Source organism: Papio anubis, chromosome 13 (genome assembly GCF_008728515.1).
Source record: "Papio anubis isolate 15944 chromosome 13, Panubis1.0, whole genome shotgun sequence".
Taxonomy (NCBI): domain Eukaryota; kingdom Metazoa; phylum Chordata; class Mammalia; order Primates; family Cercopithecidae; genus Papio; species Papio anubis.
In genome coordinates this window covers 105238985-105255701 of record NC_044988.1, presented here as the reverse complement: position 1 = coordinate 105255701, position 16717 = coordinate 105238985, and the positions used below count along the sequence as shown (strand labels likewise).

Sequence of the window (16717 nt, the reverse complement as noted above, 5' to 3'; positions counted from 1 at the left end):
GTGGGACAGCCGTTGACGTCTTGTGAGACAGTGTGAGGGGCATAGTGGCACGGCTAGAAAACTGGGTGAGGCCAGCCATGACACATTTAGTGTCCTGTGTGTATGCTGCTCCTGTGGTGTTTGTGTGGGAGGTGGCGTATGTTGCAGCCGGAAGTATACAGTAGGCTCTCTGGATCAGATTGTGTAGGTTCAGGCTGGTCTCTGCCTCCTGTGGCCTTCAGCAAGTCACTTACTTTCTCTGTGCCTCAGTTTCTCATTTGTAATGTGTGGATGGTAGTCCTCATTTGAGGGCACTGCAGTGGCAAGATTAAGTAGCATAGTTCATGTCAAGAATTTGATGCTGCCTGGTCCAAAAATGGAAAAAGGCTGATTGCTGCTGCTGCTGTGTCGTTGTCATGGTTACAGTGGCACCACGCCTGCCTGGCTGCCTCTTCTGTAAAGACCATGGGTGTCCAGCCTCTGTTATTACTTCCGATTTTCATGTCAGAAAGAGGATGCTGGACTCTCTCCCTGGGCTGATGCTGGCCATGCCCACATGCCCTCTCTGCTGGTGTCACCAGGCACTACATGGTCCTCGCCTGTGCTGGTTTCCCCTCAGCCCCATTAACACCCTCAGGGCTCCCATGCCTACCTTCTTACTACTCTTAAGTTAGGACAGTTGTCCATTGAGGTCAAGTGGTGGAGGTCACAAAATGATTTCAGTTGTCTGTGTTCACAGAGTAGGCTGAGATGCTACAGTTGCCTTTGTAAGCACAGAAGACAACAGAATTATTGAGACACCTGGAGCCTTTTCATGTTGTTAGTTGCCCATTTAATCAATCAATCAATCAATCAATTAATTTTTTTGAGACTTGGTCTCCCTCTGTTGCCCAGGCTGGAGTACAGTGGTACAGTGATAGTTCACTGCAACCTTGAACTCCTGGCTGAAGCAATCCTCCTGCCCCAGCCTCCCAAAGTGCTGGGACTACAGTGGCACACCACTGCGCCCAGCCATTCTCCTTTTTTTGATTGTGCCTTTTGTCTGGGATTGCACTGGAAGGGGCTCCCATGTGGGCCCTTGTCGTGGTGCTGCTCAGGACGCATGTGGATCTTGTATGTCATGCTCACCTGGTCATCCCCTCCCTGTCTTAGATAATATCCCCGAGGACCTCAGAGACCCTTTCTACGTTGACCAGTATGAGCAGGAGCACATTAAGCCGCCTGTTATCAAGCTTCTTCTGTCCAGCGAGCTGTACTGCCGTGTCTGCAGCCTCATCCTGAAAGGGGACCAGGTGGCCGCCTTACAGGGACACCAGTCTGTCATCCAGGCCCTGTCCCGGAAAGGGATCTATGTGATGGAGAGTGATGACACCCCCGTGACAGAGTCCGACCTCAGTCGCGCACCCATAAAAATGGTGAGTGGTCTGCGGTGGCCGCCCTCAGGGGCCATCCTCTGGAGCTGTGGGCTCTCGTGTGGTGCACCTGGCGCGTGGATGGTGTGAACACGGTGTGCAGCGAGGTGGTGGAGACCCGTGCTTTTGCACACTGTCGTTCCTTAGGAAACTGCATCTCTTTTAAAGCACATGACTGTTGTGGAGGATGGGGAAAAGAGAGCTTCCACTGAGCCCTTTTTCTCATTGGGAATGCTCTGTGAATGCTGAGATTGGAGTGAGGCGTATTCATACAGATACTTGAGGCAGACTCTATACAGATGAGAAATGTGATTGTCGCGCCCATTCTGTTAGGTTGTTTCATGCATACTTTGTGCTAAAATAACTCAGTCTGCCTTTTTCTCCCCCAAGTATCCTGCCCCCATCTTTCTCTGAAGGCTTGCTACTGGTGTGCCTTTTGCAGAGTGTTCTGGGTCAGGGCCATTCTCAGTGCCTCCTGCACTGCCTTTGTTTGGTTGCTCCCATGGCATTCCCGCTGAGACCGGGTGCCATGTGGTGGGTGAAGAGAGTGTTACTCCTGTCGTGAGGAAGCTGCACTAAGTCGTGGTGCAGCTCTAGCAGGTAGAGCTCTGGACTAGGAGCCTGAGCCCTTTGGTGGGCAGTTGGCCTGGGACAGGTCTCCTGTCTGCCTTCCCACAGCCATGATGTGGGAATCACATTGCCTCTCCTGGGAGTCCCACAGGGCTGTTGAGGAAATAATAAATGACAGTGTGAGACAGTGCACCATGGGCCGCAGGGCTGGCCTGCCTGCCTGAGAACGGACTCCTGTTTCCTAGCGGTCTCGAGGGTTGGCCAGAAATGCCAGGCTTGAAATAGTGATGGTGAGGGGGAGGCAGATCTCTCTGAAGAGATCTGAGTATCTCTTCAGACGGAAAGGGCGAGGGATGAAGCAATTAGGCCAGGATTCTGAGTATGAGCAGGTTCTCTGCATCAGAACCTGGTAAGAGGGGTGGGTTTGAGGGATTATAGCTGCTGCCTCTGCCCCTAGAGTGCCCACATGGCGATGGTGGACGCCCTCATGATGGCCTACACTGTGGAGATGATCAGCATCGAGAAGGTGGTGGCCAGTGTCAAGCGCTTCTCAACGTTCAGTGCCTCGAAAGAACTTCCGTACGACCTCGAGGACGCCATGGTGTTCTGGATCAACAAGGTGAGTGCCCTGCCTAGATGTGTCGTGTGACTCTGCTCCTGTGTCTGGTCCCCTTTTCACTTGAGAGCAGCACGCTTTGTCATGCTGAGACCCAGCTCTTCATTCGGGACAAATCATATTTTGTGTCCAGAAATGTGTCTGCTGTAGTTAAGAAGAAGCAAAGCAAGCAGACGTTGTTCCCGCAGGCCGAGAGTAGAGGGTGATGCATTTGTGTCTGAAAATGCAACACATGTCGGTGATTTAAGTGCCTTAAAAAAATTTTTTTTTTGAGACAGGGTCTCACTCTGTCCCCCAGGCTGGAGTACAGTGGCACAATCGTGGCTCACTGCAGCCTTGACCTCCCAGGCTACAAGTGATCCTCCCGCCTCAGCCTCCTGAGTAGCTGGGATCACAGGCACGTGCTACTATGCTTGGCTAATTTATTTTTTATTTTTATTTTTATTTTTAGTAGAGATGGAGTCTCACTCTGTTGCCCAGGCTGGTCTTGAACTCCCAGGCTCAAGCAGTCCTCCCTCTTTGGCCTCTTAAAGTGCTGGGATTACAGGAATGAGCCACCACACCCGGCCAGTGAATAATTTCTTTTTATTTTCATAGTATGCACCTACATGCAATAAAGGAATTTATCAAAATGCCTTTAGAAGGCATTTTGATTATTAAGAAAAAAACATGGCATTTTCCCAAACGCTATTTTCTCCTTTTACATTTAGAAGCTCGTAGTGTAATTTTTAATACAATATATGTGAAGAATGTTTATTTTTAGTAGTGTAATTATTTATAGGGTTACCTTACCAGAGGTTTTGGTTAGTAAGCATCCTGTTATGTATGTAAAAAGGTGTTGAAGTTTGTGTGTTAACACAGCGAAGGAACTAGAGGATTGTGTGGCCTGTGTAAGGCTGTATTAGTGCACCTGAGGAGGAGGCTCACGCGGGATGGCTCTGGAGTTACTGATGGTTAGCTTGCACATGCAGAGCCAGGCCAGTGCTCCATCTGCTGGTTCCCTGGAAGGCCCCTCTGTCTCTGTGACAGGCGGGTCTTTGTCAGGAGTTGGCAGAGGTTTGTGCTTTGACTTTTTCTAAGACAGTTGCTCTGCTTTTTAGCTGTTTTCCTCCCCAAGCTTGGGGTTGGGGAAGCAGGTCTTACATTTGCTTATCCTGCAGTGAGGTGGGGACAGAAAGCCACAGCGTTTTCTAGGACTCACTGGAGCCTCTGGGCCCTAGTTCAGATTTGGGTGCCAGTCAGTACCATCTCTGCTCCACTCTGCCTCTGCCCATGAGGACGCCTCTTGGTGGCGAGCGCCATGCCTTACTCATCCCTGGCTCTCACCTGACAGCGTGCGTGTGGGAAGTGCTTGCAAGAATTCTGTGAAAAATGGTGTTCAGGACTAGTTCACGTTTCCAGAGGACCCTGAGCTTTGGGGACGCTCCTGTATCCTAGCGGAAGCTTCCTGTGATCAAAAGTCAAATTTTAGCTTTTCTTTAACATCTTTTATCGATTTTTTCCTTATATTAGAAATGACATAGTTATAGAAAATATAGAAACTATGGATGAGCAAAAAGAATAAAATGTAAATTACCCATAATCTTATCACCTATGCAAATGGTTAACATTTTGGTAAAAATTCTGGTAGTTTTTCTTTTTTTGTATGTGTTATATAGGCCTGCAGCCCAGTGGGGAGCTTACTGTACATTCTGTCGTGAGCCACATTTCTACTTGGTGCGGTACTGTGCAGTGAGTTTCTGCCCATTGGCCAGATACTTGATGCCAGCCGTTCCAGTGACTCCCCCATGGCCCTTCTGTGATCTCAGTGTTGCTGGAGGTCAAGTTGTCCCTTCTCTGTCTGTGCAGTAGTCTCTGTCCAGCCACGATGATTTCCCTCAGGCCGCGTTCGTGTCACGAGGGAATGGTTGTTCCTATTTAAGGACTTTGTTTTTGTTTGCTTGCTTTTTTTTTTGGCCAAATCTGATCCTAAAGATTGTAACATTTTCCTTCCTATTAGTTTGTGTAGCTGTCTTTTCCCATGTCTTCCCATATCTTGGACATTATTAAAAATTACTTGCCCATTTGAGAGGTTAAAAATAGTGTCTTTTTCTATGGTAAAGGCATAGAAAAACTTAATTCTGGGTAAAGTTGCAGTTTAGAAAATAGAGCATCTGTCAGCTCTTTTTTTGAGGCCAGTCTTGCTCTGTCGTGGGGCTGGAATTACCCAGTGGCCAGATCTCCAGCTCACTGCAAGCTCCGCCTCCGGGTTTCGCGTTCTCCTGCCTCAGCCTCCCCAGTAGCTGGGACTACAGGCCATCACCTTGCCCGGCCTAGTTTTTGTATTTTTTTAGTAGAGACAGGGTTTCACCGTGTTAGCCAGGATGGTCTCGATCTCTGACCTGTGATCCCACCCGTCGGCCTCCCCAAGTGCTGGGATTACAGGCTTGAGCCACCGCGCCCGGCCTCTGTCTGACTCTTTACCCTACTTCTCTGGTGAATCACTTGTTTGTTATTTTGCCCATGTTTCTTTGGGCAGGAGAGTATGTTTATTTTTCTTTGCCGTATTTCTTTGGGCAGGAGGGTGTTTCTTTTTCCTTTGCTTGGTCGCGTTTTTCATATTTGCTGTGCATTTATAAGTGACTTTTCAGGCTGTTGCTGGCCTCTGTGTTTCTGTGGACTTGGCAGATAAATAGAAGGTAGTCTCCTTGTAACCCAGAGGCATCATTTTCCTTCCATGCTATTCTCGTTTCTACTGTTTCTACCTCCGTATTTTAAAGAAATACATTGTATTTCCGGCTCCTGACTCCTCATTTGTGGACATGATCTACTGAGGTAGGATTGTGACAAACAGCAGTTACAGTGGCCCTCCATTGCCGTCCTCCTCATTCCCCTGTGGTTGCACTGACAGCTTTGGGCACATTCACGGTCAGACTCGATGTTCCTGTGTCAGGCACCGTTTTCACAGCTCATGTGCCTTTCCTTGTATTATGCTTTGTTTTTCCTGGAGTTAATATTTGCTTTAGTTTTCATGACCTTTTCTTTTTTCTCATGCATTAGTTACATTTGTATTCAGTGTTTTCCATGTTTTACTGTTTTCTTGGCATTTCCGTATGAATTTCAGTTCCTTACGTTAGTGGTTTCTGCTTGTGTGACTTTCTCCTGGGTGTGAGTCCTCAATGCAGGATGCGATGCCGGCTGAATGCTTCCAGAGCACCTTTTGCAGTGTGAACGCCCGGGTGTGTAGGAAGCACCAGTTCCCCGAGCAGCCTCTCACCCGCGCTGTGTTCCTAGGCGCTCTCCATGATGGGTTCTCAGATGCTTCACTGGCTTTGAGCTGTGCCCCAAAGCTTACACCGTTCAGGTGGGTTTTCTCCCCACTGGAAATCGCTGCATGTTTAATAAGCTTGGGGCGGTTGGTATGATTTCCATAAGGGTGAGTTTTTTCTCCAGCATCAATTCTTTGATGCATAAGGTCTGAATTCCTTTTGGGCGTAGGTACCATGTTTCCAAGATGCCTGCTGTGCGCAGCTGCATTTGAGTGCAGGTTTCAGCTTCTCACACCCACACCTGGGTCACTCCCTCCTTGGGTTTGGCTCTGTGTCATCCTCTGCAGCAGCTGTGGGGGAATGGCCACGTTCTGAGTCTCTGTGGCGTCCCTCTGGGACTGTGTCCTGCCCCTGCCTGCATGGTTTCTGCTCCGGCCACCTGCGTGTCTGCCATCCTGAACTTTCCTCCCTTCACCTCTGCTCCAGGCCGCTCACCCGCCTCCTCCTGGCCGGGGTCCCCACCCTGGGTGCAGGAGCCTTCCTGCCGTCTGAGGAAAGGCTGATGCTGTGCATTTCCATGACCGTTTCTGAGAGAGCTTCTGAAGGAGCCTTCCTCCACCTTTCCTTGGTGATTGTGTAACTAGATGGAAGCGCTTTCCCCAGCTTGAGGGGGTTGCCCAAATGTCTTCTGTCTTCCAGGCTGAGGAATCCGCTACTGTGTGGGTTCCCTGTCCTGTGTGTGACCCAGATGACCTCACTCAGGTTCTCCTCCTTCCTGGGTGCTCTGAAGTTTCACCGTGAACCACCTTGCAGGGGCTCTTTTTATTTTTTATTGATGCCCAGCCAGTTGTTGTCTCTTTCTGTTTTTTTTTTTTTGGAGGCAGAGTCTCGTTCTGTGGCCTGGGCTGGAGTGTAGTTGTGCCATTGCGGCTCGCTGCAGCCTGACCTCCCAGGCTCAAGCAGTTCTCCCACCCCAGCCTCCTGAGTAGCTGGGACTACAGGCATGCACCACAGTGCCTGGCTGATTAAATTTTTTTTTTTTTTTAAATTAGAGACGTGGTCTTGCCATATTGCCCAGGCTAGTTTTGAACTACTGGGCTCAAGCAATTCTCCTGCCTTGGCTTCCCAAAATGGTGGGATTACAGGTGTGAGCCATCACTCCTGGCCTCTTTTTGTCTTTTTTTTTTTTAAAGACAGCTGTACTGAGATGTATTTTATATGAAGTCAGTGGATCTGTTTCCTTGAGGTTTGATAAGCAGTCGTTTGTTTAGCATTCGCCACGATCAAGGTAATGTTTCCATCACCCTCAACAAGCTCTTCCATGGTCCTTTGCAGTTAATCCTCTACCCCAATGCAGGTACCTACTCATCTGCCTTCTTCACTGTGGATTGGTTTTGATAAAAGTGAAGTTGTGTGGCACGTGCTCTTCTTGTGTTTGACTTCTTCCAGTGAACCAAGTGTTTCTGAGACTGGCGCGTGGCGCTGCGTCTGTCGGAAGTTCTGCTGGAGCTTGGTGGAGTTCCGTCGTGTGCATACCCTGGTTCGTTTATCCGTCCACCTGTTGACGGACACTTGGGTTGTTTCCAGTTTTTGCCGATTTTGAATAAAACGACTAGGGACATTTGTGTGCAAGTCTCTGTGTGCAGATATATTTTTATTTCTCTCTCTCTTTTTTGTTTTTAGACGTAGTCTCACTCTGCCGCCCAGGCTAGAGGGTCAGTGGCGAGGTCTCGGCTCACTGCACCCTTCGCCTCCTGGGTTCAGGCAATTCTCTTGCCTCAGCCTCCGAGTAGCTGAGATTACAGTTGCCCGCCTCCACACCTGGCTAATTTTTGTATTTTTAGTAGGGACGGAGTTTCACCATGTTGGCCAGGCTGGTCTTGAACTCCTGACCTCAGATGATCCACCCATCTTAGCCTCCCAAAGTGCTGGGATTACAGGTGTCAGCTACTGTGCCCAGCCATATTTTTATTTCTTTAAGTAAAAATTTAGGAGTAGAATCGCTGGGTCATGTGATGAGTATATATAACTTAATATAAGTATATGTGAGTTCAATCTTCAGAATAAATGGCCAAAATGTTTTCCAGTGATTGTAGCATTTAGAACTCTCACTAGCAAGATAGAATTCCAGTTGCTCTACATTTGTTATTGTCCGTCTTTTCTCTTTAGCCCTTTGAGTGGATGTGTAACTGTCTCTCATTGTCGTTTTAATTTGTGTTTTCCTAAGATGCTTGTCTCCATTCTTTTGTGAGGTGCTTTTTCAAATATTTTGCCCAGTTTTTAACTGGGTTGTCTTATCAAGTTGCAAGAGTTTTTAGAAATGTATATATTGAGAATCAAGTGCCTTGTCAGATGTGTGTATCGTGAAGATCTTCTCCCAGGCTGGCCACCTTTTTGTTTCCTTAACAGTGTCTGTTAAAAAGCAAAGGTTGGCAGGGTGTGGTGGTTCACACCTGTAATCACAGCACTTTAGGAGGCCGAGGCGGGCAGATTGCCTGAGGTCAGGAGTTCAAGACCAGCTTGGCCAAAAGTGGTGAAACCCTGTCTCTACTAAAAATACAAAAATTAGTCAGGCATGATGGCAGGCACCTGTAATCCCAGCCACTCGGGAGACTGAGGCAGGCAAGACTTGAACCAGGGAGGTGGAGGTTGCAGTGAGCTGAGATCATGCCACTGCACTCTAGTCTGGACGACAGAGCAAGACTGTGTTTCAAAAACCAAGCAAAGGCTTTTGAAGTTTTCTTTGTAGCCTGATTTATCAGTATTTCCTTTTATGGTTTGTCCTTTTGTGTCTTACAGAAGAAATCTTGACCAACTCCAAGGTTGTGAGGAGTTTCTCCTATGTTTTCTTCTAGAAGTTTTATTGTTTTAGCTCTTACGTTTGCCTCTATGACCCATTTTGAGTTCATTTTTATGAATGATGTGAGGGAAGGGTTGAGATTCATTTTTTTCTTTATATAGATAGCAATTCTGAAACCATTTATGGAAGAGATTTTTCTTTCCTTATTGAATTACTTTGACAGCTTTGTTGAAAATCAGTAAACCACATATATGTGAGTCTGTTTCTGGATTCTGTTCTGTTCCGCTGATGTTTGTGTCTGGTTTATAGGAATACTTGTAATTGGACAATGTTAAGTCTTCCAGCCATATCCTTTGTATTAAAAAATAATTGTTTTTGGCTGGGCGTGGCGGCTCACACCTGTAATCTCAGCGCTTTGAGCGGCTGAGGTGGGTGGGTCACTTGAGGTCAGGAGTTCAAGATCAGCCTGCCTAACATGGTGAAACCCCATCTCTACTTAAAATACAAAAAACTAGCCAGGCATGGTGGTGCATGCCTGTAATCCTAGCTACTCGGGAGGTTGAGACAGGAGAATCTCTTGAACCTGGGAAGCAGAGGTTGCAGTGAGCCGAGATCATGCCACTGCACTCCAGCCTGGGTGACAAGAGTGAAACTCCGTTTCAGGGAAAAAAAAAAATTGTTTTTACTATTCTAGGTCCCCACAGACATGCTTGTATCTCTCATTTTGTGTAGACTTGACAGCTTCACAGCTTCTCTCAGCCATGTTTCATGGTTTTTCAGGGTAACGTTTTGTGTATAGTTTAACTTTATTCTCTTTTGTGTTTTGGATTCTGTTATAAATGGTGTTCTCCTAATTTCATTTTCCAGTTGTTTACTAGTCTGTAGAAATGTAATTAATAATTTGTATATTGACTTTATATTTTGTGACCTTGCTCAACTTATTTGTTCTAGTGGCATTCAGAAAATTCCTTAAGATTTTCTACGGGCCGGGCGCGGTGGCTCAAGCCTGTAATCCCAGCACTTTGGGAGGCCGAGGCGGGCGGATCACGAGGTCAGGAGATCGAGACCATCCTGGCGAACACGGTGAAACCCCGTCTCTACTAAAAAAAATACAAAAAACTAGCCGGGCGAGGTGGCGGACGCCTGTAGTCCCAGCTACTCCTGAGGCTGAGGCAGGAGAATGGCGTGAACCCGGGAGGCGGAGCTTGCAGTGAGCCGAGATCCTGCCACTGCACTCCAGCCCGGGTGGCAGAGCGAGACTCCGTCTCAAAAAAAAAAAAGAAAAAAAAAAAAAAAGATTTTCTACGTATGTGATCATGTTGTCTGTGTATAAAGTCATTTGTATTGCTATTTAAGGTGTATGCTCTTTTTTAATTATAAAGGATTTTTTTTTCCTTATTGCACTGTTTAGTACCTCAGGTAGAATGTTGAATAGAATTGGTGAAAGAAGACATTTTTGTTTGTACTTAATCTTAGGGAATAAAGATTTACTGTATTAACCATTGAAATGATGAATGTTGGTTGTAATTTTTTTCATCGGTGCCCTTTATTAGGAGTTCCCTGCCCCTGTGCCCCCCCCCTTTTTTTTTTGAGACATGGTCTCACCCTGTGGCCCAGGCTGGAGTACGATCATAGCTCACTGTAGCCTCATCCTCCTGAGCTCAAGCAATCCTTCTGCCTCAGCCTCCTGAATAGCTGGGACTACAGGCACACACCACCACGCCTGGCTAAGTTTTAAAACAGTTTTTGTAGAGGGGATTTTTGCCATGTTGACCAGGCTGATCTGGAACTCCTGAGCTCAAAGGATCCGCCCACCTCGGCCTCCGACCCCTGGCCAGGAGTTCCCTTCTATTTTGAGTTTGCTTAGGGTATTTTTTTCACGAATACATATTGAATTTTGTCAGATGCCTTTTCTGTATTTATTGAGATGATTATATGGCTTTTCATTTTTAGTGTGTTGGTACAATGATTTATGTTAATTGATTTTCAGGTGTTGAACCAGCCCTTCCATCCCCAGGACAGATACAAATTGGTTGTGTTTATTATTTGTTTTGTATATTGATGGATCCTATTTGCTAATGTATTGTTGATGATTTTCGTGTCAATGTTCTTGGCAGATATTGGTCTGTAGTTTTTTTTCTCATAATGTATTTCTCTTGTTTTGGTGTCAGAGTAATGTTGGGCTAAAAAAGTGAGTTGGGAAGTATTAATAAAGTAAAAGGAAATTAAATATTAAATTCACTGGTAAAGCAATCTGGAAGTGGAGTTTTCCTAGAAGATTTTAATTATGAATTTAATTTCTTTAATATACATATGATAATAGATTTTCTATTTAGCATTGTGTCAGCTTTGGTAATTTGTGACTTTCAAGGGGTCAGTTTTATTTAAGTAGTTGAATTCATTGGCATAAGGTTTGTATTTCTTTATTTTCCTTTTAATATACCTGCGATCTCTAGTGACAGAGTCCTGTTTGTTTCCTGAGGTTGGCAATTTCTTTTGTTTTTCTTTACGTTGATTAGTCCGATTTATCAAGTTTATTAATCTTCTAAAAATCTGCTTTAATTTTTATTTTCTCTATTTAATACTTAATTTCCTTTTACCTGTATTATTATATTCTATTCTGGGTTTAATTTGTTCTCCTTGTCTAATTTTTTAAGGGGGGAGTTAGTTATTGAAGCCGGTTTTCATTTTTAAGACAGGTGTTTAAAGCTGTTGATTCCTCTCTAAGCAGTGCTTTAGCTGTGCGTTATATATTTTTATAGGCCATGTCTTTCATCATTCTCTTTAAAATATTTTGTTTCTCCTGTGGGTTCTTGTTTTGTCACTGGGTTATCTAGAAGTCGGATGTTTAACTTCCAAACACTTAAAGAGAGGTTCTAGATAGCTTTTTGTGTTGTGATTTCTGGTTTAATTCTGTTGTCAGGGAACATACTCTGTGTGATTTTCAACCTTTTAAGTTTATTGGGACTTAGGGTCCGCCACGTGCCTTCCATTGCAGAATGTTTAATATGCATTTGAAAAGAATATTCTGCTGTTTGAAGGTAGCGTGTCTTCAGTGTCAGTGCAGATTGGTTGTTGGTGGTGTTTGCGTCTCCTTCACCGTTTTCCTGTTTTTGGTCCTATTAGTAGGTTAATCTGAGAGGAGGGTGGAAGGTCCTGAGCTGTGCGCTTGTAACCTGCCATTTGGTTCTGTCAGTTTTTGCTTTGTGTGTTTTCAAAGTCTGTTATGTTTACACATATTCATGTTTTTGATATTAGTTGATGAATTAACCCTTTTGTCATTATGAGATGTTGCTTTTTATCACTGGTGATAATCATTGTCCCAAAAGTCTACTTCATTTAATGTGGATGTGGATTCAAGAGTGCTTGTGAATTGTGGCTGCACGGTGTGTTTCATTCCTTTCACTTTTAACCTCTCGTCTTTCTCTTTAAAGTGAATTTTTTGTAGATGCTGTATAGTTGCTCTTGCTTTTTTATTCATCTGATAATCTCTTGGAGTGTTTAGACCAATTGCGTTTAATGTGATTATCCATAAGGCTTGGTTTTACCATCTGGTCTGTTTCTGTATCTCTCTCTTCTTTTTCTTTCCTCTTTTAAGGCTCATGTTGGATTTTTTTAGTATTCCCTTTTATCCTCCAGTATTGTGTAGGGGTTGCTTTAGGCTTCCTGTCTGCATCTTTAGACCATCGCAGGCTGCCTGCAAGTCCCAGTGATGCCACTGCACAAATAGAAGATGCGTCTTTTCCTTGCTGACCTTTGTGTCACTGTTGTCATTCATTTTGCTGCAACCCCAGCTGTGCTGTTATGGCTTTCTTTTGTCTTTTAAAGTATTTAAAAATTGAGAACAAAAGTCATTAATATGTATCCATATAATTTTCATTCTTGTTGTTCTTAATTCTTTTGCATACATCAAGAGTTTCACACATTTTGGTCTCAGGACCTTTTCTTTTTTATTTTTCTTTTTATTTCTTTTTTTTTTGAGATGGAGTTTCGCTCTTGTTACCCAGGTTGGAGTGCAATGGTGTGATCTCGGTTCACTGCAACCTCCCCCTCCTGGGTTCAGGCAGTTCTCCTGCCAGCCTCTGGAGTAGCTGGGATTACAGGCGCCTGCCACTATGCCCAGCTAGTTTTGTATTTTTAGTAGAGATGGAGTTTCTCCATGTTGGTCAGGCTGGTCTCGAACTTCCGACCTCAGGTGATCTGCCCACCTTGGTCTCCTAAAGTGCTGGGATTACAGGCGTGAGCCACCGCGCCTCGCCAGGACCTCTTTATACTCTTAAATTGCTGTGGACCTCAGATAACTTACATTTTTTTTTTTTTTTTTTTGATAGAGATGGGGCCTTGCTGTGTTGCCCAGGCTGTTCTCAAACACCTGACCTCCAGCGAGCTTCCTGCCTTGGTCTCCTAGAGTTCTGGGATTACAGGTGTGAGCTAATGCATCTTGCCGAAGTTGTAAAGACAATTTTAATCTATCAATGTTTGCCATACTAGAAGTTAAAAATCAGAAAGTTTAAAAATACTTATTTAAAAATAACAGTAAGTTGATTTCATATTAATACTAATAATGTTTTAGTGAAAAATAACTATTTTTCAAAACAAATTAGAAGGGGCTGTGTGTGGCTCACATCTGGAATCTCAGCACTTTGGTAGGCTGAGGTGGGAGGATTTCTTGAGCCCAGGAGTTCAAGACCATCCCTGACAACATGGTGAGGCCCCATCTACAAAAATTATTAAAATTAACCAGGCATGGTGGTGTGTACCTGTAGTCCCAGCTACTTGGGAGACCGAAGCAGGAGGATTGCTTGAGCCAGGGAGATTGAGGCTGCAATGAGCCATGATCGTGCCACTGCACTTCAGCCGGGGTGACAGGGTGAGACCCCCATCTCAGAATAAATTAAGGAAATAAATAAAGAAGATGGCAGTATTTTACAGTTTTGCAAGTGTCTTACTATCTGGCTTGCGAGAAGATAGCTGATTCTCCTATCTGCTTTTGCATTTAATCTGTTACAATATGTTGTTTTTATTGAAGTTCATGAACAAAATCTGGCTTCATGTAGATATATAATTGGAAGAGGGGATAGTATTTTCAGTCTTTTCTGAGAAGTATGCAAATGTGTTTTTGCTGTTACACCAAAACTTGACAAACAATAGTTTCTCAAAGATTATTATGTGGAATTTGAAACTATCATCAATTAATGTTTTTAAAAATTTGAGAGATAATTCACATGCCATAAACTTCACTATTGTTAAAGTGTACTAGTCAGTGGATTTTTGTTTTGTTTTGTTTTTTTGAGAGAGAGAGAGAGAGAGAGAGAGAGAGAGAGACTCTGGCTCTGTCACCTAGGCTGGAGTGCCGTGGTGTGATCTTGGCTCACTGTCACCTCTGCCTCCTGGGTTCAAGGGATTCTCCTGCCTTAGCCTCCCGAGTAACTGAGATTACAGGTGTGTGGGACTGTGCCTGAGTAATTTTTTTATTTTTTGTAGAGGCCAGGTTTTTGCCATGTTGGCCAGACTTGTCTTGATATCCTGGCCTCAAGTGATCCGCCTGCCTCGGGCTCCCAAAGTGCTGGGATTACAAGTGTGAGCCATTGTGCCTGGCCTAGTCAGTGGTTTTTAATATATTCATAAGGATGTTGTATTAATCTGTTTTCACACTGCCTAAAGAACTGTCCAAGACTGGGTAATTTATAAAGGAAAGAGGTTTAATTGACTCAGTTCCACATGGCTGGGGAGGCCTCAGGAAACTTACAATCGTGGCGGAAGGGAAAGAGGCACATCTTACATGGTGGCAGGTGTGAGAGAGCAAGCAAGAGTGGGGAAAACTGCCTTATAAAACCATCGGGTCTTATGAGAGCTCGCTCACTATCACAAGAACAGCATGGGGAAAACCTCCCCATGATCCAGTCACCTCCCATCTCGTCCCTCCCTCAACATGTGGGAATTACGGGGATTACAGTTTGAGGTAAGATTTGGGTGGGGACACAGAGCCAAACCATATCAGCTATATAGTCATAATCACTGGCTAATTCCAGAGCATTTTTATCACTCCCGAAAAACTCTCCGTACCTATTAGCAGCCAGACCTCATTCCCTCCTCAGCCCCTGGCAACCACCAGTCTACTCCGTAGCCATGGGTTTGCTCAGTCTGGATGGACAGTTTTCATGAATGGCATCATATAGCATGTGATCTTCCATGCCTGGCATCTTTCACGGAGCGTGTTTCCAGGGTTCATCCGTGTTGTAGCGGGTGTCAGTGTTTCACTCCTTTTCATGCCTGAATAATATTCCACTGTGTGCTTACACCTTATTTTGTTTATTCATTTATCAATTGATGGGCATTTGTGGTGTTTCTGCGTGTTGGCTGTTGTGAATAATGCCTGCTTTCATGTACAAGTTTCCTATGTGAATACATGTTTTCATTTCTCTTGGGTATGTACGTGGGGTGGAATTGCTGGGTCATGTATTCATTCTGTGTTTAGCTTTTTGAGGAACTTCCAGACTGTCTTCCACAGCAGCTGTGCCATTTTACATTCCCACTAGCTGCATCTGAAGGTTCTAGTTTTCCCCATCCTTGCTAACATTTATTATTTTCTGGCTTTTTTTTTTTTGAGACAAGAGTCTCACTCTTTCGCCCAGGCTGGAGTGCAGTGATGCGATCTCGGCTCGCTGCAACATCTGCCCCCTGGGTTCAAGCAGTTCTCCTGCCTCAGCCTCTCAAGTAACTAGGATTACAGGTGTGGGCTGCCACGCCTAATTTTTGTATTTTTTGTAGAGACAGGGTTTTGTCATGTTGCCCAGGCTGGTCTCGAACTCCTGAGCTTGAGAGATCCACCTGCTTTGGCCTCCCCAAGTGCTGGGATTACAGCTGTGGGCCACCGTGCCTGGCTGTATATCTTCTTTGGAGGAATTCATACCCTTTGCCTATTTAAAAATTGGATTGCCTTTTTATTATTGCATTGCTCTTTTGTAGATTCTGGGTACTAGATCAGTGAGTTTTTTATACTCTATTATTGCTATAGTAACCATTTCTGGTTCCTGCATTCTCCCTGGACTTTTTACCCACCCAGGGTTTTGCACCTTCATGCTTTGGTCATTTGGAAAATTGTTTCACTGAGTTATGTAGATGTTCCAAATGTTGTCACACTTCATGTTACAGTATCAAAACTTATATTCTTTAATATCACCAATCTCGGCCGGGCGTGGTGGCTCATGCCTGTAATCCCAGCACTTTGGGAGCCCAAGGCAGGTGGCTCACGAGGTCAAGAGATCGAGAACATCCTGGCTAACACGGTGAAACCCCGTCTCTACTAAAAATGCAAAAAATTAGCGGGGCATGGTAGTGGGCGCCTGTAGTCCCAGCTACTCGGGAGGCTAAGGCAGGAGAACCCTGCCATGTGTGAACCCGGGAGGAGGAGCTTGCAGTGAGCCGAGATCGTGCCACTGCACTCCAGCCTGGGCAACAGAGCGAGACACTGTCTCAAAAAAAAAAAAAAAAAAATTCGTCAATCTCATCAGAAAAGCCTTTATATATTAGGAAGTTAACTAGCTTTTGGTGGCAGAAATAAGTTTTCCAAAATTTATTTATTTTTTTCTGAAATTCATATTTTATTACTGGAAACAAGTAGTTTTCCTTTAGTGACAGACATTCATTTAAAAAAAAAAAAACACTTCTTTGGTTTTTTGTTGATGTCTTAACACGTTTGCAAATATGAATAACTGATTTGCTAGTGGCTCAGCTTGTAACTCAAGTTAGGTGCACAGATGCATGTCCCAAGGTCACTGTTGTCATTTGGTCCACAGGAGAGGTGCTTGGTGCCTGCTGACCATGTGGTCACGGAATACAAAATAAGTTGTACGATAAGGTAGAGATTTAATAAAACTGTTTTCCATCTGTATCGTTTCCTTCAGCCCAAAAAACTTCTTTTAGCATTTTTTTTTTTTTTTTTACAGGCAGTTCTACTGAATTCTCTCAGCTTTTTCTTCTGAAAAAGACATTATTTTGCTTTCATTTTCCAAAGATATGGCTGGATATAAAATTTTAGGTTGTCTGAATTTTCTTTCAGGTGAAAATGTGGCTCCATTCTGTGGTGCTG

At 44.6% G+C, this 16717-nt stretch overlaps 1 protein-coding gene across 7 annotated transcripts in view; it reads left to right on the top strand.

Annotated features, from left to right (window-relative positions):
• The window catches only part of CAMSAP1 (calmodulin regulated spectrin associated protein 1), a 96599-nt gene that overhangs the window by 23845 nt on the left and 56037 nt on the right, over nt 1–16717 (top strand). For 6 of the 7 annotated variants that reach the window (XM_003911096.4, XM_009187864.4, XM_021927057.2 and 3 more), the window contains exons 2-3: nt 1132–1394; nt 2419–2580. In XM_003911096.4, coding sequence (XP_003911145.2) covers nt 1132–1394; nt 2419–2580 — 425 coding nt within the window. Of the gene's footprint in view, nt 1–1131; nt 1395–2418; nt 2581–16717 lie in introns of those variants that run through there. The other variant, XM_003911098.3, reaches the window with a different exon arrangement.